The 25,981-nt window shown below is 39.9% G+C and overlaps 1 protein-coding gene across 2 annotated transcripts in view; it reads right to left on the reverse strand.

The window, feature by feature from the left end:
• FGF14 (fibroblast growth factor 14) overlaps positions 1 to 25,981 on the reverse strand; it is a 729,563-nt gene that overhangs the window by 203,809 nt on the left and 499,773 nt on the right. Inside the window, exon 1 of one of the 2 annotated variants that reach the window (XM_049867176.1) lies at positions 17,201 to 17,393. The exons of the other annotated variant lie outside the window; for it this stretch is intronic. Coding sequence (XP_049723133.1) covers positions 17,201 to 17,393 — 193 coding nt within the window. Of the gene's footprint in view, positions 1 to 17,200; positions 17,394 to 25,981 lie in introns of those variants that run through there. 2 annotated transcript variants of the gene reach the window in all.

Raw genomic sequence — 25,981 nt, forward strand, 5'->3', positions numbered from 1 at the left:
CAAAACCAAATCTGTTGCCTTCCAGTCAATTCTGAGTCATAGTGATTCTATAGCAACTCTATAGGGCAGAGTAGAACTGCCACATAGGATTTCCAAGGCTGTAAATCTTTTTCTGGAAGCAGACTGCCACCTCTTTCTCCTGCGGCGTGGCTGGTGGGTTCCAATGCCGATCGTCTGGTTAGCAGCCAAGCACTTTAACCACTGCGCCACCAGGGCTCCATCCTTAAATCAGTATGTTTAATCAAACCACATCTGTGTAATGCGCTCTTTAAATGTAATCACCTTGGATACAAGCACTAATAACCACAGAATAACTCCCGAAGCCATAAAGGGATCCTCTTATAATTATTTTCTCCACTAGGAAAATTACTATTTACTGAGAATTTTTACCAAATGATGTTTTTCCTCCTCCAAATCCTGTCATGGTTTTTGAGAATCTGAAGTTTCGTGGGCTGATGGCTAATAAGAACTGCATTAGGCTTGCATTCTATCAAAAGCAGCACTTTAACACAAATCCAATAGCTTTGGTTCTATGTTTGACTAATTCAACTTACCGAAATTGAGAATCTCATTTATTTAGTGCTTCTATCTCTCTTCCCATTCTTCCCAGCGTTATCTAGAATTTGTTATGATCCACACAGTCAAATGCCTTTGCATAGTCAGTAAAACACAGGTAAACATCTTTCTGGTGTTCTCTGATTTCAGCCAAGATCTCTCGGACATCACCAATGATACCCCTTATTTCAAGGCCCCTCCTGAATCCGGCCTGAATTTCTCACAGTTTCTTATCAATGTACTGCTGTAATCATTTTTTAATTGTCTTCCACAAAATTTTACTTGCCTGTGATATGAATGATATTGTTCAAGAATTTCTACATCTGTTATTTACCTGTGTTTTATTGACTGTGAAAAGGCATTTGGTTGTGTGGATCATAACAAATTATGGACAATAAGAGGAAGAATGGGAATTCCAGAACACTTATTTGTGTTCATTAGGAACTTCTACATAGACCAAGAAGCAGTCGTTTGAACAGAACAAGGGGATACTGCATGGTTTAAAATCAGGAAAGGTGTACATCAGAGTTGTATCCTTTGACCATACTTATTCAAGCTGTATGCTGAGCAAATGATCCAAGAAGCTGGACTGTATGGAGAAGAACGGGGCATCAGGATTGGAGGAAGACTCATTAACAACCTGAGTTATGCAGATGACACAACCTTGCTAGCTGAAAGCAAAAAGCACTTGAAACACTGATGAAGACCAAAGACCACAGCCTTCAGTATGGATTACACCTCAACATAAAGGAAACAAAAATCCTCACGACTGGACCAATAAGCAACATCATGAAAAACAGAGAAAAGATTGAAGTTGGCAAGGATTTCATTTTACTTGGATCCACAATCAAGACCCGTGCAAGCAGCAGTCAAGATATCAAACAACGCATTGCCTTGGGAAAATGTGCTGCAGAAGACCTTTTCAAAGTGTTGAAAAGCAAAGATGTCACGTTGAGAATTAAGGTGCACCTGACCCAAGCCACGATATTTTCAATCACCTCATACGCATGCGAAATCTGGACAATGCGTAAGGAAGACTGAAGAAGAATTGATGCCTTTAAATTATGGTGTTGGAGAAAAATATTGAATATATCATTGACTGCCAGAAGAACGAACAAATGTGTCTTGGAACAAGTACAGCCAGAATGCTCCTTAGAATCAAGGATGGCATGACTTCATCTTACATACTTTGGTCATATTATCAGTAGGGACTAGTCCCTGGAGAAGGATATCATGCTTGGTAAAGAAGGTCAGAAAAAGAGGAAGCCACATAGAAGAAATGACACAGTGGCTGCAACAATGTGTGCAAACATAGCAATGATTGTGAAGATGGTGCAGGACTGGGTACTGTTTAGTTTTGTTGTACATAGGATCGCCATGAGTGGCAGCCAACTCAACCACCTAGCAACAACATCTCTCTTCCAAGCAAAGCTTGCTGTCACTGTCAACCCTGTTTGGTTAATAATCAATGGGTTTATTTTTCCAGTCCATCTGACGCTGCTGTCTAGATTACTTTTTACCAGTTTTCTGTTTGTTTTTGTTTTCTTTTATGGTTCTCTTCAAATGCATTTTGGTTGATATTTAGGAGAATGGTACACTGTTCTTCAGAAATGTGTTCATTATTACTTAAAAAGACTTCGAATTGCAAATTGGAAACACTCTGAGTCAACCCATCATTCATTTAAATTTCAGATGTTGGTTGTGAGGGTTGTGTGTGTGTTCATTCATTTTAGGTGTATCTTTTTTCCCAGGCTTGTCATTGTTTCTTATTGAGGCTTTATTCCCTTCAAATGGGTTTTACTTGGCACCTAGGGTTACCAGGTTTCATGTACCCAACCTGTAAAATGAAAGAAAAAACCCTATTCTGACGCCAACTCCAGAAGAATGTTATGAGGCTTGTTAAGGTAAAACAAATAAAGGTCTTTGGGAAGAATTGAAGTCTACAAATACTGGAAGGCATTAAACTGACTTTTAATAAGGACTGGAAAGGGCTTCTTATTTTTTTCCACATCAGTACACACATCTGTGAATAAAGGAGAATTGTAGATTTCATCGGCCTAAAGGTAGGGTAACTGCAAAGGGTGGGGTAGGGGCTGCATATTATTTAAATGCGATAACTAAAAAACATAGACACTTCCCTGAGTGGCTGAATACCCCCCAATTTTTTTTTTAATGCAATATCCGTGGAAGTAGTGGTCCAACAAATCAAACAGCATATTACATTAGGCAAGTCTGTTGCAAAAGACCTCTTTAGAGTTATGAAAATGCAAAGATGTCACTTTGATGACTAAGATGCACCTGACCCAAGCCAATGCTCTTCAATTACCTCACATGCATACAAAAGCCGGATGATAAAACAGGAAGACAGAAGAACTGGTACATTCAAATTGTGGTGTTGGTGAAGAATATTTAATATACCATGGACTGTTAAAAGAACAAACAAATCAGTCTTATAAGAACTACAACCAGAATGCTCCTTAAAAGCAAGATGGCGAGACCCCAGATCCCTTACTTTGGACAGTCATCAGGAAAGACCGATAGTAGATATAGACTTCGTGTTTGGTAAAGCAGAGGGTCAGTAAAAACAAGTGAAACCCTCAATGAGATGGACCAACACAACAGTCACAACAAATGGACTCAATCATACCAACCATCATGAAGATGGCACAGGCCTGGGCAAGGTTTTATTCTGTTACATTTAAGGCTATGAGTAGGAGCTCACTCGACAGCAACTAATGACAACTATATATATGTACGCATGTATGTATGTATATGTTGTAGTTGTGTGCTGTCAAGATGATTCCAACTCATAGCGACCCTATAGGACAGAGTAGAACCGCCCCATAGGCCTTCCTAGGTATAATCTTTACAGGAGGAGATCGCTAGGTCTATACATAGACGGCACTGGGTATATGTATATTTACCATGCATATATATATGTTTGTGTATATATACATACATACATGCACGTATATATGTATATACACATATATGTGTGCGTGTATATACATATATCTGGAGTTAAACATACTTAGTACTTAGATTGTTTTTATATCCCACACCTTAGCTACATCACATAGCAAGCTGCGCATTAATCTTTTTATCCACACACAGCCGCAACTGTTTCAAACCCAAACAAGAGATACAGACTAATTGTTTGTATTATAAATCACAAAAGGTAGAATATATTTAAAAAAAAAATAAAACCTTTGCCGTTGAGTTGATTCCGACTCAGAGCAACCCTATAGGACAGAGAAGAGCTGCCCCATAGGGTTTCTAAGGACCAGCTGGTAGATTTGAACTGCCAACCTTTTGGTTAGCAGTCAAGCTCTTAACCACTGTGCCACCAGGGCTCCATATATATAATATACAGGGAGAATTACCCAACTATTTTCACGTGTTTAGTGAGCAGCCCAGGAAGCACGGAGTCAAAGTAAATGGTAAACCTCTGGAGGCAGGGGGACAGAGAGGAAGACACTGAGAATACGGCACTGAGGGGGAAATTCTACAGCACTGAGGGGGAAATTCTGATCTGTGGATGGCCTTTAGATACAAAATGTAAGGCTTGTGGCAAAGGGACTTAGCTCTGTCTCTATTTTTGAAGGCCTATTTTTTTTTTTTTTTTTTTTTTAGTCATAAGAGGGCTAAAGAAGAAAGCAAAAGAATTTAAGCCATCTCCCAGATCATCTTGTCCAACCTTCTCATTGCATAGTGGTCTCCACATATTAACAGACTGGTCAACTTTGCCCAGCTAGCTAGTGGCAGTGAGGCCCTGGGTCTCTCGTGTCTGAGTCAGTGCTCGAACCATCACCCCATAGCACCACGAAGGAGTGGGCTCAGTTGTGTGTTGGAGTGCGCAGCAGTAGTAGGGATAGTGATAATTAATAGGGGAAGTGCGTGAAGGCAGCAGTGGGGGTAAGACTTTGAACATGTCCTTACATTGACTTCTTAAGAAAAAAATCAATGGGCCTACTTCAGGAGACAACAATGGGCATGTTGGGGGGTAAGGGGGAATAAAAGAAAAAAAAAAAAAGGGAACTGCAACACAAAGCCAGCCAATTATAAAGACACCTTGGTTAGTGTTCAAAACCTGTGATGTTGCAAAGTGCAGTGTTTCCTTCTTTACCAAGTTAACAGACAGAAATACTTAGGTTATAAACTAATGTATCTCGGGAAATTGTGCTGAGATAATCTCTTACTGCTACTATCATGGGGCAAAAGAAAAACCCATGAAGATGTAAAAATTTTACGTTGTTCATGTAGAAGTTGCAAAAAGTGCTTAATAGATTACTCCTTGTCTCAGTTTCAAATGAGTCTACAACAATAAACCACCGGGAAATTAAAGCGGTAACAGTTATGGGACTGCTTTGGCACCAGGGACATTTCTAATAAGAAAATTACATCCCTTCAGCAACAGTAGCATAGGAACACAAAACCCTTGCTCATTAATGTCATAGACTTGAAAATTCAGCAATTTTTTAAGAATTTTCCAAAAGGTAGAAGGCATGGAATGAAGAAAATAAAAGAGAGACAAACATGAAAAATTCCAAATCTTACAGGTTGACTTCAATATTGCCACACCCTCTGGTGATAGCATACTCCAAAAGAAAAGCCTAAGAGATTATGGGTTGGAAGTGTCTGGGCTCTGAGATTCTGTACAGCTTTTTGACCTTGTGTACCCATCATTGGACGGAAATGCAAAAGTGGAGGCAGAGACACCCCTTCTTTGTGAGGTGGTGATCATGTCTTCATCACTGACCACGGGGGCTGCTGCAGCACCCATATTCTTCTCCTGCAGAGCCATCAGGGATGCGCAGAGTAAAGCCTGGAGGCTGGTGAGGCTGACATTCTTGTCCATCTCAAGGACGAATCCAAAAAGATGCTGGAATGTGATGTTGCATTCTATTATTATTTAGAATCCATTGAGTACATTCAAAAAATGTACACTTTGTATCAGTCAGAAATGGGTACAAACATTACCTCTGCCAAGCATGAGTCCCTGGAAAAATTCCTTTACCTCCCCTAGCCCATGCAAATGGGAATAATCGCACCTACTTCCAGAGGCTGGGAGAAAGTGAGATGCGGTAAATAAAGCCTCTAATCCCGGCAGGTGCAGGGAAGATGTTTGGTCACTTGCCCTGAATTTTTCCTATAATTTCACTTTTCAGGCATGAAACCAAGCTGGCTACTTTTGCCTTGCGTGTTGTTGTGTGCCATGAGTCATTCCAACTCATAACAACCCAATAAGACAGATAAGAACTGTCCCACAGGGTTTCCTAGGCTGAAATCTTTACGGGATAGATCTTTTCTCCTGGGGAGCCACTGGTGGGTTTGAACCACCAACTTTTTGGTTAGCAGCCGAGCACTTAACAATTTTGCCACCAGGGCTACTTGTGTCTTGCGTAAACCAAAAAAAACCCACTGCCATTGAGTCGATTCCAACTCATAGCCAAACTACAGGACAGAGTAGAACTGCCCCATAGGGTTTCCAAGGAGAGGCTGGTGGATTTGAACTGCCGACCTTTTGATTAGCAGCCATACCTCTTAACCACTGCACCATTTCCTCTTCCCTCGATTCAAGCCAGATCCCCACTGCAGAGGGAAGGGAGACAGCAGATGCGTTCAGTCTCCTCTACCTCAAGTTTGACCTCAGCATGAAATTCTTTTCATGAAAATAGAAGTCATCTCATTTGCTGGAACAAGGATGAGGTAATTATTGAACAATCTAAGCCACAGAAATGATTAAGGCACTGGTGGTATTTACTTATGTAGAAAGACTAACAGAGTTAAACAATTGTAACCTGACCAAACGGTAAAGGGGATAAAAAAGCCACGAAGAAATATTGGAAGGGAATAACGTATCCAAGGATAGGCAGGAGTTATTTACAGAAATTTAAAGAGATAAAATGAGGCATGTGGTGGGATAAAATTGCATTAAGCAACAAGATTCTCACTGTCTTAAAGATATCTTCAAAGGGATAGAATTGTTGAATTCTAAAGAAAGCAAACAAACCATATCAAGTATTATATAACAAGTATTCAAGTGTTTCCAGAGAAAAGATATTATCTTCCTGTAATAGCCATGAAACCCAGCTGATATCGTCCCTGGAGATAACAGAACTCTGTCTATAAATCTATTCCTATACTACAATTGCCAGCTCATCGTGATTTTTAACACCTCCCAGAAGTTCTATGTCATTCTAACATGAGTAAAAAAGAAAAAGAAAAATCATATATGTAACATAGTTGTCTACATATAACAGGTATGGACGGGAACATATTAGCATTACTTGAAACTCTCAGACATGACAATAAAAAGGCAAATATATCAGTCTCACCCAAAAAATAAACCATGTTAAATGGTTCTTACTAAGTTTATGACTATTTATACATAATGCTTCAATTTGAATCATATTTGGGATTTATAAAATTAACGAAAATTTTAATTCACCAATTATTATTTGGTGGAGTAGCAGTTAAGAGCTACAGCTGCTAACCAAAAGGTCGGCAGTTCAAATCCACCAGGCACTACTTGGAAGCTCTATGGGGCAGTTCTACTCTGTCCTATAGGGTCCTGTGAGTGGGAATTGACTCGATGGCAACAGGTTTTGGTTTTTGGTATGCTAGTAATTAGAATTTGAAAGTGGTGACTACTTAGTCAAAAATTAGTATATTTGAGTACAAAGACAAACAATAAATAAAAGACTAAGTCTTAAGAAGACTATTCTTCTCTCCATTTATTTCCTGAACACACATCACTCAGGCCAACACAAAGAGATGTGATGAAAGGAATAGGCTTGCCAAGTAAGGAAACCACAAATACTGCCTTCAGCGGTACGCCTGAGTCAGTGCTTGGCAGGACATCATATCACATGGTGGCAGCAGGTAACACATTAATACTAAACCAAAAAAAAACCAAACCCAGCACCGTCGAGTCGATTCTGGCTCATAGCGACCCTATAGGAACATTAATACGACTCACCTAGAAATTCAGATCTATCATAACTATGGAAAGATGATCTCATGAAGGGTTTTTGGTGGCAAGAATATGTTTAAAGTATTTTGATGCTAACTTTACCCACATTACAGTAAAAAATACAAATTCATTGTGAAACATTTGAAGGTCAAATGCTGTATGAGCAGGATAAGGAATGAATAGACCCTTGGTTTTGACAACTTGCAGGTCATTGGTGATTTTGACAAGAGCAGTTTATTGGTGGAGAAAAAACTCAATTGGAAAGGGTTCAAGAAAGATGGAAGGAGAGGCGTTGGGGATTTCTCTTTAAAGGAGTTTGGCTAAAAAAAAAATTAAGAAGACGGTTGGTTCAATAGCTAGAGAGAAATGCATGATGGAGACAGAGTTCCTTTTTAAGATGGGATCAATTAGAGCATATGTATATCCTGATGAGAATAGTAGAGCAGAATGTAGACATTTCATGATGCAGAAGAGAGAAAGACTGGGTTATGCCCTGAGTAGGAGAGAGGGTCTTCTGCACAATTTGAGAAGGTCTTGACCTTAGATAGGAACAGCAGAGTTCATCCCAAAGTTCTGCAGGAAAAGAAGAGTATATGGATAGATCTGCAGACAGACGGATAAAAGCAGTTGTGGAGTATGTGAAAAATTTTCTGATTATTCCTATTTTATCAGAGAAATAGAAAACAAAGCCATAGTTGAGAGTAGAAAGGGGCTAGAAAGTGTGAGAAATTTGAAGAGAAAGGAGGACACAAACATTACCATAAAATGGAAATGATTTTTTTTTTTTTTTATGTCCTAAAGGCCCACTTGAGGTTACTGACTGTGAACTTAAAGTGAGACCGATCCATGTGGCTGTGTAGGTGCCAAACCAGCTGTGTAGGCGCAGGTACAAAGGAATTGGACAGTTGAATTAACTCATTAATTTTACCATGTAAATAAGGCAAGGAAAGAAGAGCCAGATAATATAATCCAATAAAAAAAAATCTCTAAATAACATATAACTAGATTTGTAAGGGAATTCCAGAATCAGAAAGGTATCTGTGCACCATCGCAATAGAGCACATAATAAAATTTACAAACAAATTAAACTAGATTGTTTGTTTTTCTAGTATTAGTACTAAGAATAAGATCTAAGAACTCATGAAGAAAGCCAATGTGTTAATTCAAAAAGCAGCAAATACAACATGAACAGTATCTAGATTTCTAACAGAGTCTGTGATTTTCATGATTAATTTGTGACCCTATTGTTTGTGGTTTGCTTCAGTTTATAACCTACAATTAGGCCTATAAGGAAAATACCCATTACGTACCTTACTAGAAATAAGAAATGTCCAGAATACATAGTTCAGAAAAATGAATGAAATAAAGAATGTAACATGAAAATCAATTACATACTAATGAAAACGCTCTAAATTAATCCTTTTCAGAATTTCAGGTCAATGTTGGAATTCATTAAGGAGATAACACCAACATGTGTCTCATCCAGACAATCACTGGAAACAAAGACAATGTCAAAAGTGGTTTGGTAAAATACAGCACTTAGTTCTTCTGCCTCCTCCCTCCAAATCAAAAAAAAAAAAAAAAAAAACCGACTGCCATTGAGTCCATTCCGACTCACAGCGACCCTATAGGACAGAGTAGAACTGCCCCATAGAGTTTCTAAGGAGTGCCTGACGGACTCGAACTGCACTTAACCGCTACGCCACCAGGGTTTCTCTCCTCCCCCCAGTGCCCACAAATTTGTCTTTAAATCAGGGCAAACACTATTACACTCACCCAATCAACAAGTTTACCTATTGAGCGTCTACCATATGCCCTAAAGTAGCATGACTTTCATTAATGAGGAGCTCACAATGTCTTAAGGAACTGAAACGGTGTAGCATGAGGGGGTAAGGTAAAGGGATACAAGACTTAGTGTAGACAGACTTGTCTTTGAATGCCGCTGTATCACTTGCTAAATGAAAGTCTTTTGGTAATACATGAAGTCTCTGAGCCTCAGCTTCCCACACTGTGAAATGGTGATGAATCTCAACTAATTGAGAGAATGAATATAAAACATATGGCAATAGACAGCTGGCTTTGGTGAAGAGCAGGGTTTCTGGACCTGCTCTCTGTATTACCTAAATATCATAGTCCTTTTAAACATAGTTCCTCATCATTTGGGGAGAAAATACTATAAAGTACAATTAGAAAGAAACTTAGAATTCCAAATACATGTACAAATGTATAAACCAGACTGGAAACCTGGATTTTAATCTTAGTGCCACTGTTTACTAAGCTATGTGAACTTGGCCAATTTATTCAACTTTCTGTGTTTCAGGTTCCTCGATTGTAACCAATACCAGCCAAACTCATTGCCATTGAGTCTATTCCGACACATAATGACCCTATAGGACAGAGCAGAACTGCCCCGTAGGGTTTCCAAGAAGCAAATGGTGGATTTAAACTTGTAAAATGGATGGATAATACTTGTACACCCATCACATAGGGTGGTTGTGGGAATTAAGTGGTTCTCAATAGCATAGCCCCTGAAACAGGGTCACGCAGACAGTTGTTAAATACATTAATAAGTACCTTGTCAATTGCAGCCATTGCTACATGTGAATTGAATTCAATTCTCACACTACATCACTGCTACATGTATGTCCTGAGAAATATGGGATTTTTCATTCATTCGACAAGTACTTGTGGAGTGTCAGTTTAATGTGGGGCACTGATGAAACACTGACTGTTAAGTAGCTGTTCTCCATGGTCATACCATACGTGTCCCTATTAAACCTGTCATCAAAGAATGAGAAAAACATAGAGTGAAACATATATTTCACCAAAAAAAAAAAAAAGCTTTATGAAAAGAGGGTTTCCTCTGGAATGACAAAGCAGTTAACTATCATAAAATGGTGAAAGTGAACGTGCCCAGATTCTTTCTCTTATTCCCTACTACCCTCCCCTTCCCCCCAGTAAACAGTAACATATCCATGTGATCTGAGTTTCTCAAAATGAATGTTGGGATCATTATAAGTAAAAGTACTGAATTACTTATTTTCAGGTAGCACCAACATGGGCGGTTGGCTTTAAATTGCATTAAACCTTCTAATATAGTCTCCTACATGGTTGAGTATGCCATTGTGGTGTCTTTGATTTTTTAGCCTTTGGATGTTAAAATAACAACCCGTTGCCATTGAGTCGATTCTGACTCATAGCGACCCTATAGGACAGAGTAGAACTGCTCCATAGGGTTTCCAAGGAGCGGCTGGTGGATTCGAACTGCTGATCTTTTGGTTAGCAGCCATAGATCCTAACCACTGCACCACCAGGGGTTAACAATAATATTTTTAAAATCATATACACTTTGTTTTATCTAAATATCATAGTCCTTCGAAATAAAGTTTCTTATCATTTGGGGAGAAAATATAAAGGCAACAAGAATTCCAGATACATGTATAAATGTGGAAATCAGGTTGAAAAATAATTCATCTGCCTTTTTCCTTTACATCTCTGTGACTCTTTTTAAATTAAGTAAATAAAATTTAAATTGCTTATCATTTTATACTGAAGAGAGGGAAGATTCATGTCTAGGATGAAAATAATTATTCTCACAGTAACTTTATATATAATAGTTATTAACGAATAATAGAAACATGGGGCTAAATGTCGAAGAACTATAATTCCAGAATTACAATTCTACTAACTTGAAATATAAGTTGAAACTTGTAATTGGTAATGGTAACCCTACTTCGGGTTGGGGGTGGGGAAGTGGTGGTCCCTCTGAAATCTTTTATTAGGAAATGTTGGAGGAATTCTTCACCAGGTAACTGGCAATGAAGTACTATTTTCTCAACTCAGTTTATGAATCTAATGCATTGCAAAGTAGACCATCCTACTTAAGCTTACTTATGTCTTACTTCGCCTACTATTTTATACTTTGCTAATTGCTCCACTATGGTATTAACCATTTTTGGAAGTCCATATCAAATGTAGAGCCCTGGTGGCTCAGTGATTAAGATCTACGGCTGCTAACCAAAAGATCAGCAGTTCGGATCCACCAGTGGCTCCTTGGAAACCCTATAGGTTCTACTCTGTCCTATAGTGTCACTATGTGTTAGAATCGACTCCATGGCAATGGGTATATATCAAATGTCGACTGTTGAAATCATAACAATTAAGCCACAGAAAGAAAACATGGCACACATTTTTTTAATATCTAACATTGTTTCATTTACCAGTTCAGTCATCTTCCCATTAAGACCGCTTATTTAGAAACTCTGCATGTGACAACAGTGTTAAAAAATGAGACATTTTATTTTAGAAACACTGTCATTTTATCTAAACTCAGTACAACTCGCAAATATTAAACTCTCTGATTATCAGAAAGTTAGCAACTAGTATCATCAAAAGATATGTAGGAAACGCCCATAGGCGTGGGCTTAGAAAACTCAAAAACACACTTGTAAGAGAAAAGAAGGATGGTGTTTGGGGGGAAAAAATGTTTTCTTGTTTTACTTTTATCTTAACAGCCAAAATAAGCAGGTAGTCTTTGTAACTTTTACGTGGTGATGGCACTTGAAGAAGCAGCAAAAAAGTACAATGATCATTTTGCTATTATTTTTTGAGAGGATGAGAACTTCTTTCCTTCTATGGTACCTTGTAAGAAGGACGGCTTCCTTTTCTTTGGATAACTGATGGTCTCACTATCACAGAGCAATAAAGCAGTTTCGTTTATATGTGTGTACCTACACGTCTGCTTTGTATATTACAACGTAACTATCACAAAGGTTAAGTAGCTTATTTTTCATTCCTTGTGTTCTACGACATCCTATAACTTATTGTAGGACGGATGCGTCTTAGAAGCCCACCCGACCACTGATGAAACATACATGACACATGGTATTAACAGTTCCTATGCAAAAAAAAAAAAAATTTTCTTTATGCAATAGTCGAAATAGCAGATTTCAAGAAACAATTGCATTAGCCACACCAAATATTTTCGAAGATTATTATCTTACGAGCAATGAAGGGTGTTGTTCGATTTAAAAAACTCATGATAAAAAATGTAACCCCTTCGGTGTAAATGTTTCTTATACATCAGTCACTGCGTGCAATTTCTATTTTAGTTTTCTCTTTTGTTAAGATTCCAAGTAATAAAACTATTTTCAAACTGCTTATTTCTTTGTGCTTTCCTCTATTTTCAGCTAAATTAATATATACCTAAATATCTATTTTTTACTAAATCGATTAAGCCCTAAGGGAGGCTCGTTAGGTTCTTGTATTCTGTGTATAATTCACAAATATACAATTAGTGTCCAATTCCTTAAAAGGGGGATGAATTAGATACATAGACTTAGAAATAGGACACATATTATATGAACCCACTTCTATGAAATACCTAGAACGGGCAAATATATAGCGATCAAAGTTTATTAGTGGTTACCAGGGGCAGTTGGGAAGGAGGGAAAAAGAAGGACTCAATGTTTACGGGACACTGAGCTTCTGTTAAGGGTGACGGAAAAGTTTAGGAACGGATAAGGGTGATGGTTGTTGAACAACATGAAAAACATCATTAATGTCACTGAACTGTATATATGAAAAATGTTGAGATGACAAATGTTTTGTTTTATACATATACTTATCGCAGGAAGTATTTTACTTCTAAAAGACCCTATTTTGAGCAATATGGTTCCAGGACACTTTCTTAATTTTAAGCCTCTTGACTTTTCCTTATTTTACTTTAATTCATGAGCATATTGCTCAGGACATAGCAAACACTCTATCAAGGTTTAAGAACATATGAAGGTTCAGAAAATGCAGACTTTGCTCCTAACTCCAACCAACTGAAAATGTACACCCATTTAGCTGTTGTCAGGTACAAATAATAAATAAATAAATAAAATAATAGTGAGGTGTAAAATGCCACGGGTAGATTATGTTCAGTTCTACGGAATGAGGGAAGACGTCTCAGAGGAAATGATGCTTTTCTCCAAGCTTAAAAAAAACGAGGATAATTTCAACAGGTAAAGACTGAAGTGGAGAGAAGATTCTAGGCTCAGAGTAAAGCATAAACCAAAACACGCAGCTTTGTAAGCGTGTAGCTAATTTCATGAGCCCTAAATGGTGGCTGGAGACTATGGAATGTGGGGGTGGGGAAGGGCAGAGGAAAGATGAAACTGGAAAGGTGGGCAGCCCCACCACCCACTGGCAGCCATGTTGTAATTTTCTGTCCTTCAGCAGAGCAGCTGACTGGTACAAAGAGTCACCCAGTGAGGGTAGAGGTTGGTGGAAGTAGGGCTCCTACTTAGAGTGGATACGTAAATATTAGTTATGCTCTTTACATTAAGTAAATCACTACATAATGGAGTGTCAAAAAAAAAAAAAAAGACATATGTATTACCCTTTCCCAGAATGTGGACCTAGTCTATATTCTGTTGGCAAACATGTCAAAATGTATTATACTTGACAGTGTACTTAAAGTTTCTACACCCCATTCGCTTGTCCCAGTAGAATTAAGACTCTCTCCACTTCAGGGTCTTTGCTGACATGCATGGCTCCTGCCATCGCCTCTTCAAACATCTCCATCCTTCTCAGATGTTGGCCCTCAATCTAAGATCTCAGCGTGGCTCATCCTAACTACCTGATCTCCTTAGATCCCTCTGCCATTGTCCTCACCTCCATGATTCTCTGTCTCAGCCCTCTGCTCACTTGCTCTATAGAACTTTAAATGTTGAAATTTCTTATTCATATTTTTTTTTTTTTTTTCACATGTGTCATGACTTTCTACCCCATGTTTGCAAGCTCCATGGTGGAAGAGGCTTAATCTGTTCTATTCGCTGCTCTACACCTAATATCTAGAACCAGAAAGAAACAAACCCATTGCCATCGAGTTGATTCTGACTCATAGCACCCCTATAGGACAGAGTAAAACTGCCCCACAGGGTTTCCAAGGAGTGCCTAGTGGATTCGTACTGCTGACCTTTTGGTTAGCAGCCATTGCACTTAACCATTATGCTACCAGGGTTTCTATACCTAGAACAGAACCTGGCATATGTAGGGACTCAGTAACTCTTTGTCAAATTAATATTTCTCAAACATAATGATATATAAAATTGTCATGCTTGAAATTTGAATTTTTGAATTAATAAATCAAATGTTTTAAATTTCCTGGGCCCATTCCCTACACAAAGAGTATTTGAGGAAAAGGTAAATATGCTTAAAATATTTTCTAGAAGATTATTTAAATAATCAGATAGTTATATATAGTGATATATAATATAAAATTACATGAGTATATATTAATGTGTAATTTACATCCTAGAAAGTTTTAATATTTGTTTTGCTTAAAATTAGTAACATTAATAAATTAATTCCTTTCTGATACTTGAGAGATATATGGTATCTATATTTTTCCTCATGAAAGAATATATTTATTGTACAGGGAAATATAAGAAAAAACTGATGAAATTTCCCACCCCCCCAAAAAAAATGTAGTCAAAATGACCTCAGATATATTTTTCTTCAGAGAATTGAGGCTTAAGTGTCATTTTGAACTCATGAGCACCGAAAGAGCAGTCAGAATTAAAAATTGGCAAACAGACTGCTAGAGAACTCAGATATTTTCTGTATCTGAAAACAAAATACGCCCATCTTGAGATATAGAAGTGTAGAGCAAACCCTCTTTCACCACCCAATGTGACACAAAGCATTTAAAGTCCCTGTTCGTTTTGGGTTTATTTATAATGTAATCTATTGGTGATATGTTTAAGGAATACCTATGATCAGTTTTCACTGTGTTTACATTAAAATGAGCTTATATAGAAGAGAAAATATTTATTTAAGTAGATGGCAGATTTGGAGCTCTACCTGGTGGGAAAAAAAAAAAAGGAACCCTGGTCCTGGCAGTGGTTAAGCACTCAGCTGCTAACTGAAAGGTCAGTGGTTCAAACCCTCTAGCTGCTCCATGGGAGAAAGATGTGGCAGTCTGCTTCTGTAAAGATTACAGCGTTAGAAATCCTATGGGGCAATTCTACTCTGTCCTACGGGGTTGATTGCGAGTCGAAATCAACTCAATGGCATTTTTTTTTTTTGGTACGTGGTGAAAGCTATATTCTAAAAAATAATCTGTCCGATGAAATATATAAACACTGTAAGTCATGATAATGTGGCACTCCATGGGTCACCTGAACTGGTCATGTAACACAAAGCATGCTGGGTGAGTCTCTGGGCTACAGTGGAAAATCTAAATTCATCTTTCTTAATAGCTTCTACACTGGTCTGAAAGCATCACTTTCCCAAATCCTTCATCAAGAAGTTTCTTATTTTACATTTAAATTTATCACACTTCCACTCAGATTTTTCTCAGATGTTTGCCTTTTAAGCTTAATTCTAAGAGCAAATAATCTCCAGTTTCTTAATTGTGCAATGAGTGCTTGTCCTTTTTTTACCACTTAGCTTTAGCCTTTTTAAACAACAAGCAGTAAAACTTTTGGTCACAGATTTGTAAATGTGTACACACACACACACACACTCATTCACATAGACACACATGTATAGCATATGCGTCTCTCCCCTGTCTTTGAAAGAACCGGGTGTTTACAACAAACACAGCTGGACACGGAGAATACAATGCGCTGGGCAAACACACGTTCCTGTTAATGTAAATACGTTCTTTGGTGTTTCCTGCCAAACCCACTTGGTTATGAGAAGCAAGCAAGCCGCTTTCTTGCACATAACACCCCACAGGTTCTGAAAACAAACACCCTTAGCAACTGGATGTGGAAGCAAGCAGGGAGAGGAACAAGAGCCACTGGGCCCCATCTCCTGAGGGGGTTGCTTTCTCAGACTCTGACATTTTAAAAGTAACAAGAGAAGGTCGTGCTGGGCACTAATTGTTTCTCAGGCAACTATTGTGGCCATCTTTACCTAGTGTCTGCAAATCTTGTCTCATGGGATTCGCCAGTCTTTCAATTAACACGGACACTCATTATGAATTTATACTTCGCCAAACCCCCAATTCTGACCCATTCTTTACTCACTGCTCCACCTCCTCACTCCAACCCCAAGATCTGACTGAGGGTCTACGGAGCGCACCATGCTGCCCACTAACCAACCAGCTTTCTGGTAAATCTCAGTTGAACTAACCCTTGGTTCACACACATCTTCCACTCCTCCTTACACCAGTGTCTGCTGAGAGCCAAGGACGTTTCCAAGAGACAAGGGATGCCAAGTTAGGCCACACAAACAGACATTCCTGGCAGCTGGAAATCAGCCTGGGAGCAGCCAGGGTGACCTAGAGGTGTTCCGGGAAGGAAGATTCTCTCCTAATGTTCCAGGTCAGACAGTGACCTGTTCTAAGCCTTTGTCCTCAGGGGAAGCCAAGACCCTTCAAGCAGAAACAGATGTTCCCGGGCCCAGCCTGCGGGAGACTCGGAGAGCCACAGCCAGCCAGAGAGGAACGAGCCAACAACTTGCCGGCTCCTGGCAGGGTTGAGTTTTCAGTGGCTACAGGTTGCCTGAGAGCAGGCTCCCAGCTCGAGCTCTCAGAAGGGAGACCTGGGGTGGGGTGGGGATGGGAGGTGGACAAGAGGGAGGGAGAAAGGGAGTTAGGAGAGGTCAAGGACGCCCCAGGTGGGGTAGGGGAGATATCCGAGGGCGCACCTCCCCTCAGTGACCCGCACAGACCTTGGCGCCGCAACCTGCGCTTCTTGAGGCCGAAGATGCGCACTTTGGAGAAGATATCCACCAGGTTGCCGTTGCAGAGCCCGCGGCTCTTGCTGGGGCTGCTCCGCCTCCTGCTGGCAGACGGCCGGTCCCAGTGCTGCTCTCGCGCCTGCCGCTTCTGGCGGATCAAGCCGCTGGCGATAGCCGCGGCCATGGTGGCCCAGGGAATGAGCCCAGGAAAGGAAAGGGTCAGAGAGAAGAGGAGCTGGGGGCACGGGAGAGGGAAGGGGCGGAGCAGAGCGCAGCTCACCCTCGGGGAAGCAGCAGGGGAAAGGACCGAGGGGCTGGGGAGAGGGGTAGGGACGCTCAGTCCCGACTAGGACCCATCGCCCTCTCGGCGGAGCGCGGAGCCAGGCGCGCAGATGCGCCCGGGGCGCAGCGGGCGAGTCCGGGGAGCCCGAGGTCGTGTCCGCCGCCGCCCGGCCGCGCCGGCAGCCGGGAGTGGGGCCGCCGCTGCAGCCGCCGCCGGTCACCACGCGCCGCTGGAGCCCTCTCGGGGGCCGCCACTGCCACTCGCGCTGCCTTTTTGTCCTGCCAGTCTTCTGGGAGGGAGAGGTAGAGCCGGCCGCCTTCTTCTTGGGCACCAGATGGAGGGGAGGTCCTGACAGTGTCTCCGCGCGTCGGTCGGTCCTGAGAGCACTGGGCGAGACTCAGCGCCGGGCTCCAGCTGCCCACCGGCCGGTTTCGCCGCCGCCGCCGCCGCCGCCGCCGCCTGCTCTTGGCTTGTGCCGGTGATTGTCAAGTGCTTTGGAAATCAGCATCTGGAGAGAGCAATCTTCTCTCTGGAGATCTCTAATCAAAGTGCTCAGTTCTTACCCCACTACATTCCCTCACCTAGTCTCCCACCTAGGTCTAGTCTTCAGAAACAAAACAAAAAATGCATATATAATACTGATTTCAAAATTAAAAAAAAAGAAAGAAAGCTAAGATAGATTGCAGGCGGATGTACAAAGAGGCTGGGCCAAAGGAGGTGGAATTGAAGGAATATCGGTGCGCTTTTTCTCAGAGAAAACTCGCTGATTTCCGTCGCTTCTGCGCTTTAGCTGGGCTTTTCAATCTTAACGTGGCTCCTGGTCCACGGAAACTCAGCTGCGGTAGGAGGGCGAGGTGGTTTCCGCCCTTTCAGCTAAGCCCTTCAGCACGAAGCACCCCCAAACCTGGAAGGAGGAGGGGGTGGGAGGGAATCTGGGAGGGAGGAGAGTGTATCCTGAGAGGGTGGTGCCTCCACTCTTCACCTAGTCCACCCAAACTTGCTGGACTCTTCCTATTGCTGCCAGGAAGGGTAGGCTGGTCATTTTGGAATGATGACACGGAACAAGAAGGGGGGAAGGAGAGAAGATGTGACAGGGTGGTACGAGAAAAACCCCTTCCCAACTCAGCTCTCTAGCAGTTAGAGGAGACGGCAGCCGCTGTAGCTGTTACCAAACAGCAGCTGGGTAGGATACAAAGCCCAGGAGAATATTGAGGAAATGGTTGCAGAAATATTAAAGGGTGTGACAATATTCTAGTGACAGTAAAGAGAAACCAAACTCAGGGATGCTCCAAATTAAGCTCCGTCTTTTTAGTGTCCCTGGGTCTTTTAATTTCTTTTGTAGAGAAATCCTGTCAGGGAGCGAAGTAATATGAACTGGGTCTGAAATTCGAATACAACAGCCAGTGTCCCTTCTCCTTGATTCCCTGGCTGTGTCCCATCAGTGTTCTGTCTTGGATAACTGAAAATATGAAGGCTCGGGAGGAAGAGAGGAAGTGGAGGGTGCCTGGAAAAAGGGAGGTTGGGAGAGAAACACTTCATGCTTGGATGAATACAGATCGGTGGTTTCTAGGATACACACCGAGTGACAGAACCCAGTGCAGCTCTTGTTGGTGGCTTCTTACTTTTTCCCCTTCCCTTTATACTGTTTTGGTTATCATCAGGAGAAGGTTAAAAAAAAAAAAAAAAAAGAAAGAAAGAAAAAACTAGACTTCTTGCAATCTAGTGTGAAGGACAGGGAAATGAAGACTCATTTGGTAATCGAGAAACTTGTAAAAATCAGTTCTCTGGCGACTGCTATACAGCTGGAAAGAGGAGAAGCACACCACCTACATAGCAGCTTTGGGAGCAGTTCTGAACCAACCCATACTTTCTCTTGGTCTCAGGAAGAGGCAGTAAAGTACTACAGAGAATCACAACCAGGCAAGTGGGAGAAGCGAGGCCAATGGCTTCTTACAGGGAGACTAGATGCCTTCTAATCTACAGAATTTATCCACAACCTCTCCATGTGAGCAATTACTGCTCTGTTGCAATTCATTGTATCTACTCCATATGTATTAATGTCTTCTTTTGTTCTAAAGTGAGCGTGTGTGTAGATTTGGGTACAGTGAAGATATAACATACTTAATACTAAATAGTATGCTCTGTAAGTTTACTTGCCCTACCTTGTTTTTACATCTACAAAATAGCTTACTTATTAAAAGAATTATGCAAGTGGGTTTTGCCAGAAATTTGTAATCCCTAATCACCCATGAGACAATAAAAGTGAGGGAAACATGCATGTTAATTTTTTTCTCCACCTTTATTTTCTGTTTTGTATGTCTTTGTTCTTCCATTTTTACTGAGTGTGTATTTATGCTGTATTGCTATGTCCCTGTTTATTAAGAAGAAGCCATCTACAGAGAGGTGGACATATCTATAAAATGGCAACTAAAGTGTGTCTGACTTTTTAATTCACTGAAATAAGTCCTGTTTAATATAAAGAGTTGCTACTCCTGGCTTCCAATCATTGAAGACAGGCCATGTGAATATTTCAGAAGTTCTGGATTGGAATTTTTGAATGACTTTAACATTAAAGCAGATTTACTTAAAGGTTTTGTAGTGAGTTTTTGAAAGAAGCAAAGTGTTAAGCATAATGATGTATTATATCTAGTGCAATTCTCCCAACCAACGTAACCTCCTTTGCTTTTAAACGTTTGTTGTTCTTTTTTGTTGCCGTTGTTGCTCTTGTTGTTTTATGTTTAAGCCTTATGTCAACTATATTAATTTGAAAAGAGTGAGATCGCGCTACTTGTTACTATAGCTGTATTAATTATTTTCATCCCAGGTATTTTCTTATAATGCAGTCTTTTCCCCAATTCCTTGCATAATTAGAGAAGTTGGTTTTTGGCTCCCTCAAACCACTCCGTTCATCTTTCCGCCACCTCCTGACGAAGCTGTTTCAGCACCGTGGACAGGGATCCCGCCCCAGCCGTAGCTCCAAGCGGTAGCAAGTTCCTTTGAATAGGAGGCGCGCTGGCTATGAGGGTCTCTGATAGTCTTCTTCCGTTTTCCACCTTCCCCCTTCCCCTCCCCCGTCCCAAGATTGAAAGGAAATTAATCCTCACAGCTTTCACTGACATTAATAACACACCTGGAACACAAAGCCTTTCAGCTTTTTGATAACGGAGAAATACTCCCTGCTTTTCTTTCTGGATGCATTCCGACCCCTGGTGCAGCGCCTGGAACCGCACTCCTCTCAGAGTGTCTATTCAGATTGTGAATTTCACAACCCTCACGCGGTCATTTCTATTCTATGTGGCTTTCTGTTTTAAGGGAGCAGAGGGTTGAGGGCAGCATTGGGATAATCAAGGTCCTTTAGCTTAATCCCTGCTTTCCCGCCGCCTCCCCCACGCCCCCGCCCTTAGCTCCCTAAAGCGCTATTTAGTTGTTTACAGACAGAGGTAAGCGAAAGAAAACGCAAGAGGGCCATCTGCTGTTTTAAGCTGTGATAAAAGTATGTGTGAAGCTAGAGGGAAAGAAAACCTGTTCAGGCCCAGTGAACAACTCCACACGTTGTTATAACTCAGACAATAATTTCTCATTTATCAGAACCTCCTCTGAGCTCTTAATTTCACTTTTGACTGTATTATAAAAACAAAACAAAACAAAACTGAAGTACTGCCCAAGTAGCATATCTCCTGACTGAAGTGTTAAAAGTCTGACCTCTGATTTCAGACTGGTTTGGTTCATTTTTTGACTGTGCGACTTTCTCGTTGTGTGATGGTCACCAGTAAATTGCTTTAGTTCAGCTTGGCCTCAACCCATTTCCTCATCTCTAAAATTGAGATGCTAATAGAATCTCCTAATCAATTCTTGTGAGATTAAATGTAGTAAATAAATGTAAAGACCCTAATACAGCATCTGGTGCATCTTAAGTGTTCAACAAATGACAGTTATTATTATCATCACCTTCCAGGCTACTCATTCCCATTCTGTTAATTATTTTCCAATTTCCATATTTTTTGGTATAAGAAATATATTTATCTCCATGTGTATTTCCCCACCTCCTAAATGGATACACCATATAATTTAAAATAATCAAAAACTTAAAAAATATCTTAAGTTTGGTGAAAGAAATCTTGAGTTCAAGTCTCACTTTCTTATTGACTAAATTTGTGAATGTAAGCCTATTTCTCAACCATTAAATAATGATAATAAAAACATTTTCCCACCTCACAGAGATTTATGAGTGCCTATGAGAAAATACTTTTAAAACTGTTAAGTAGCATACAAACATCAGTTCATCAGAAGGTAATTAGTCCACTATTCCCCTGTGCTTGCAGGTCTACTGAACATGTTGTGTTCCCTTTGGTCTCCTACTCTTCATATACTGTTCACTCTGCCTAGAACATTTTTATTCACTATTCCCCATCCCACTCCTTTTTAATATAAAAAGTAGCTAAAACCACAACTGGAGTAAGTCAAACAGAGGCTTGACTATGTGTTTTTAAGCAATCCATTTAACCTCTCTAAGCCTGGAGAAGGACATCATGCTTGGCAGAGTACAGGGTCAGCAGAAAAGAGGAAGACGCTCAACAAGGTGGATTGACACAGTGGCTGCAACAATGAGCTCAAGCATAACAACGATTGTAAGGATGGCACAGGACCGGGCAGTGTTTCGTTCTGTTGTGCATAGGGTCACTATGAGTCGGAACCGACTTGATGCACCTAACAACAACAAGCCTGTTTTGTTTTCTTAAAATTGGCACTACAATACAGTATGGTTTGTCTGAGAATTAAATGAGAACATGTGTGCAAACACTAAAAACAGTGCCTAGAGCATAGTGATAATTTAATGAATAGTAACTATTGATACTTACTTAACTCTTCATGACTTGGGCTTTTATTCAATAATCATGCTTTATTGAGGGTCTAATATGTACATTACAACACATTAGAAGGTAAGCCAACAGGTTTTTAAACAAAAAAGTAGAAATAAAGAGAGTCCATCGTGGAGCTTATAGTTTAGGTATCAGCCTAGATACCTTCTCTGGGAAAACTTCGTACAAGTAAGTTTTCTTCCCCAAATAAGGCTGAATCCAGAGCTCCTTCTAAATGCTTCTGTAATGCCTATACCAATTCTTAGTATTTGTTAAGTAAATAAAACGCTAGATTTAAAGTTCTACGAAGATGTCTAAAAGGCGTCTCATATTTAACATGTCCAAAACTAAACTCTTGTTTTCCCTTTCCAATCCTGTCCTTAGAAATCTTCCCAATCTCTGGAATGACAGCCCCCATTCTTTTGATTCCTCAGACCAAACACTTTGGTATGCTATTTAATCTCATCTAAGTCCTGTATAGAATTCCTCAACAAAATCCATTCACTCTATCTTCAAAATATATCCAGAATATGATCACGTCTCACCATCTTCACTGCTACCTCCATTATCCAAGCCATCGTTATCTTTTTACTGGACAACTGTAAGACCAACCTAACTGGTCTTTTAGGGTCCACCCTTGCTCTTATCATTCTCAACACTGTAGCCAAAATATTGTAGGTACAAGCCAGATTATAGCGCACCCCTGCTCAAAACCTGCACCTCAATTTAAAAACCCCATTGCCGTCGAGTCGATTTCGACTCATAGTGACCCTATAGCACAGAGTAGAACTGCCCTACAGGGTTTCCAAGGAGCACCTGGTGAATTCAAACTGCCAACCTTTTGGTTAGCAGCCATAGTTCTTAATCACTACGCACCAGGGTTTCCACACCTCAATAGAAAGCTACAGTCCTCAGAGTGACCTGAGAAGCCCCACGTGATTTGTGACCCACCTCTGCCGTCATTTGTTCTGACATCAGAGGCTTCTCTTCTGCACTCACTTCACGTGCTATTTCTCAAACCAGCTGACTTGCTCCTACAACAGGACTCTGACTCCCCCACCCTCTTCAAATCTCTGTTCACATATTACCTTCTCAGTTGAGGCCTTCTCTTACAAATTGATTTAAAATTGAAACTGCCAAGCACAGTCATTCCCTTTTCCCTCTCCTGCTTTTTAGTTCTGCATAGCACTTACAACTTTTAAAAATTCTATCTTTTTCTTTATTTATTTGGGCTGTCTCCCAAGCCAATGAAGGTACAGATTTTGTCTCTTTTGTTTTTGGTTACATTTCCAGTGTTTAGAATTGTGCCAAGCACAAAGCAGGCATTCAATAAGTGATTTTGAATGAAAGAATTAAGAAGTTTGGTATACAGAGAGAGAGACAGATAGATAATACCAAGTAAGAAGAGTAGAAAATCTTACTTAGCTCAGTCTGTCACGGGTGAATTCACTCCACGCCATGATGCTTGATCACTTGAAGCACCAAGATGTCTAAAAGTTTCTCTGTTTAGATTACACAAAATCTCAACCCCGTAAATAAGATATATAGACAGTGCTTTCGCCTTTGCTTGATGGCTTAGGTTCAGCATAACATGACACCTAGGTTGAGTTCTGTATTTCAGCAGCGATGCCCTCAGGGCTTACTGAAAGGTGTGAGACTGATTCTTCTTGAACTGGAGAGGACTATATTACTGATCTTTGTCAGTTTCCCTGTTTTCTTCCTGGCTGTTAGACTACCAATCGAGAATACGTACATTTTCAAAATTTCTACATCTAATTCATCACAGAAGTGGAAGCCAGATAAACGTATTTGTTAGAATTACCTATAAATATCAAAGTGAATGAATTCAAAGTGAGGAGAGTATATAAGCATGAAACAGCCTTATTGCTATTGATTTCATTATTAAAGAAGATTTTTCTTTTCTTGCCTGCTGAGTTTTTATTATGTTCTAGATTATTTTGTTGCGTAGATTGTTTGAGTTCCAAAAAGTAAGATTTTTCATGGTTTTCTAATAAAAAGTACATGACTTTTTTCAGGTATACTTCAAACCAAAAAAGAAGTCAAAGAACATATTTTGTACATTGATGCAATTATTAAATGCTATAACCTCTTATTTACTACACAAGAACAATCGTCCTATTTTTCTTTCATTTCTTCCATTGTCACAGGCACAATTTCAACTTTCCCTAATTAATAGAATCTAAGAAAATATTGATTGCACCATTATTGTTGATACCATAAAGAAAGGAAGAAAAAAAACTTGTCTATTAAACTATGGCATGCCATAGATGATAAGATACATACCAATTTCAAAAATGTTTACACCGTATATAAAAAGAATGTGCACCTCAGAATAAATGAAACATGGCAAATAAGGTGTAGTGACAGTATATGCACCTATAAATGGCAGTTGTGCCCTTGTTACCCTTGTTAACTCTCTTGTCCCCCATATTGTGCTCAGATAGCGCACATTCTTTTGGTAAAAGAAGATTTTAAATGCTTCAGAACATATACATCCTGAAATGTCTTTTTTTTTTTTTTTTTTAATTCCTCTATTTCCTAGGGGCTCTGAATTGGAGGGGTGAATGGGGTAGAAATAAATTGTTCCCCAAAATTTCCTGTTTACTTAATCAATCATCTCCATAAAGGGAATAACTCACTCCATTTTGTCACGTTTTCCTTTGTGAATAAAACACTTTGAAGCATTTTAAACGTCTTTTAAATTAAGGCTAAAACGTGAGGGTCTCTTAAAAGCTCAGTCTGTAGAAGAAAAATTAATAAATTAGACTTCATGACATTTAAAAATGTCTGCTCTACAAAAGACATTGTTAGGAGAATAAAAAGATAAGCCATAGCCTGGAATAAAATATTTTCAAAACACATTTCTGGTAAAGGACTAGTATCCAAGTTATGTAAAGAACTCTTAAAACTCAACAATAAGAAGACAGCCCAATTTTTAAAATAGACATCTTACCAAAGAAGATATATAGATGGAAAATAAGCATATGAATTGCAAATGAAGATAACAATGATATAGCACTACACATCTATTAGAATAGATGCATAAATCCAAAATACTGACAGCACAAAATGTTGGCAAGGATGTGAAGCAGCAGAACTCTTATTCATTGCTGTTGGGAATACAAAATGGCATAGCCACTTTGGAAGACAGTCTGGCAGTTTCTTACAAAGCTAAACATAGGTTTATCATAAGATTTAGCCATCATGCTTCTAGGTATTTACCCAAATTAGTTGAACCCATATGTCCACATAAAAACCTACCCACAAATGTTTATAGTATTTTTCTTCATAATTGGCAAAAACTGGAAGCAGCCAAAATGTCCTTCAGTAGGTGAACGGATAAACAAACTGTGGTACATCCATACAATGGAATATTATTCAGTGATAAAAAGAAATGAGCTATTAACCTACAAAAGGACATGGAGGAATCTTAGATGTATATTGCTAAGTGAAGGAAGCCAGTCTGAAAAAGCTACATACTGTATGATTAAAACTATGACATTCTGGCATAGGCAAAACTATAGAGACATTGAGAAGATCTGTGGTTGCCAGGGGTTCAAGAGGAGGGGAGGAGGATGAATAAGCGGGCCATAGGGCATTTTTAGGGTG

This window comes from Elephas maximus, chromosome 23, assembly GCF_024166365.1.
Source record: "Elephas maximus indicus isolate mEleMax1 chromosome 23, mEleMax1 primary haplotype, whole genome shotgun sequence".
Taxonomy (NCBI): Eukaryota; Metazoa; Chordata; class Mammalia; order Proboscidea; family Elephantidae; genus Elephas; species Elephas maximus.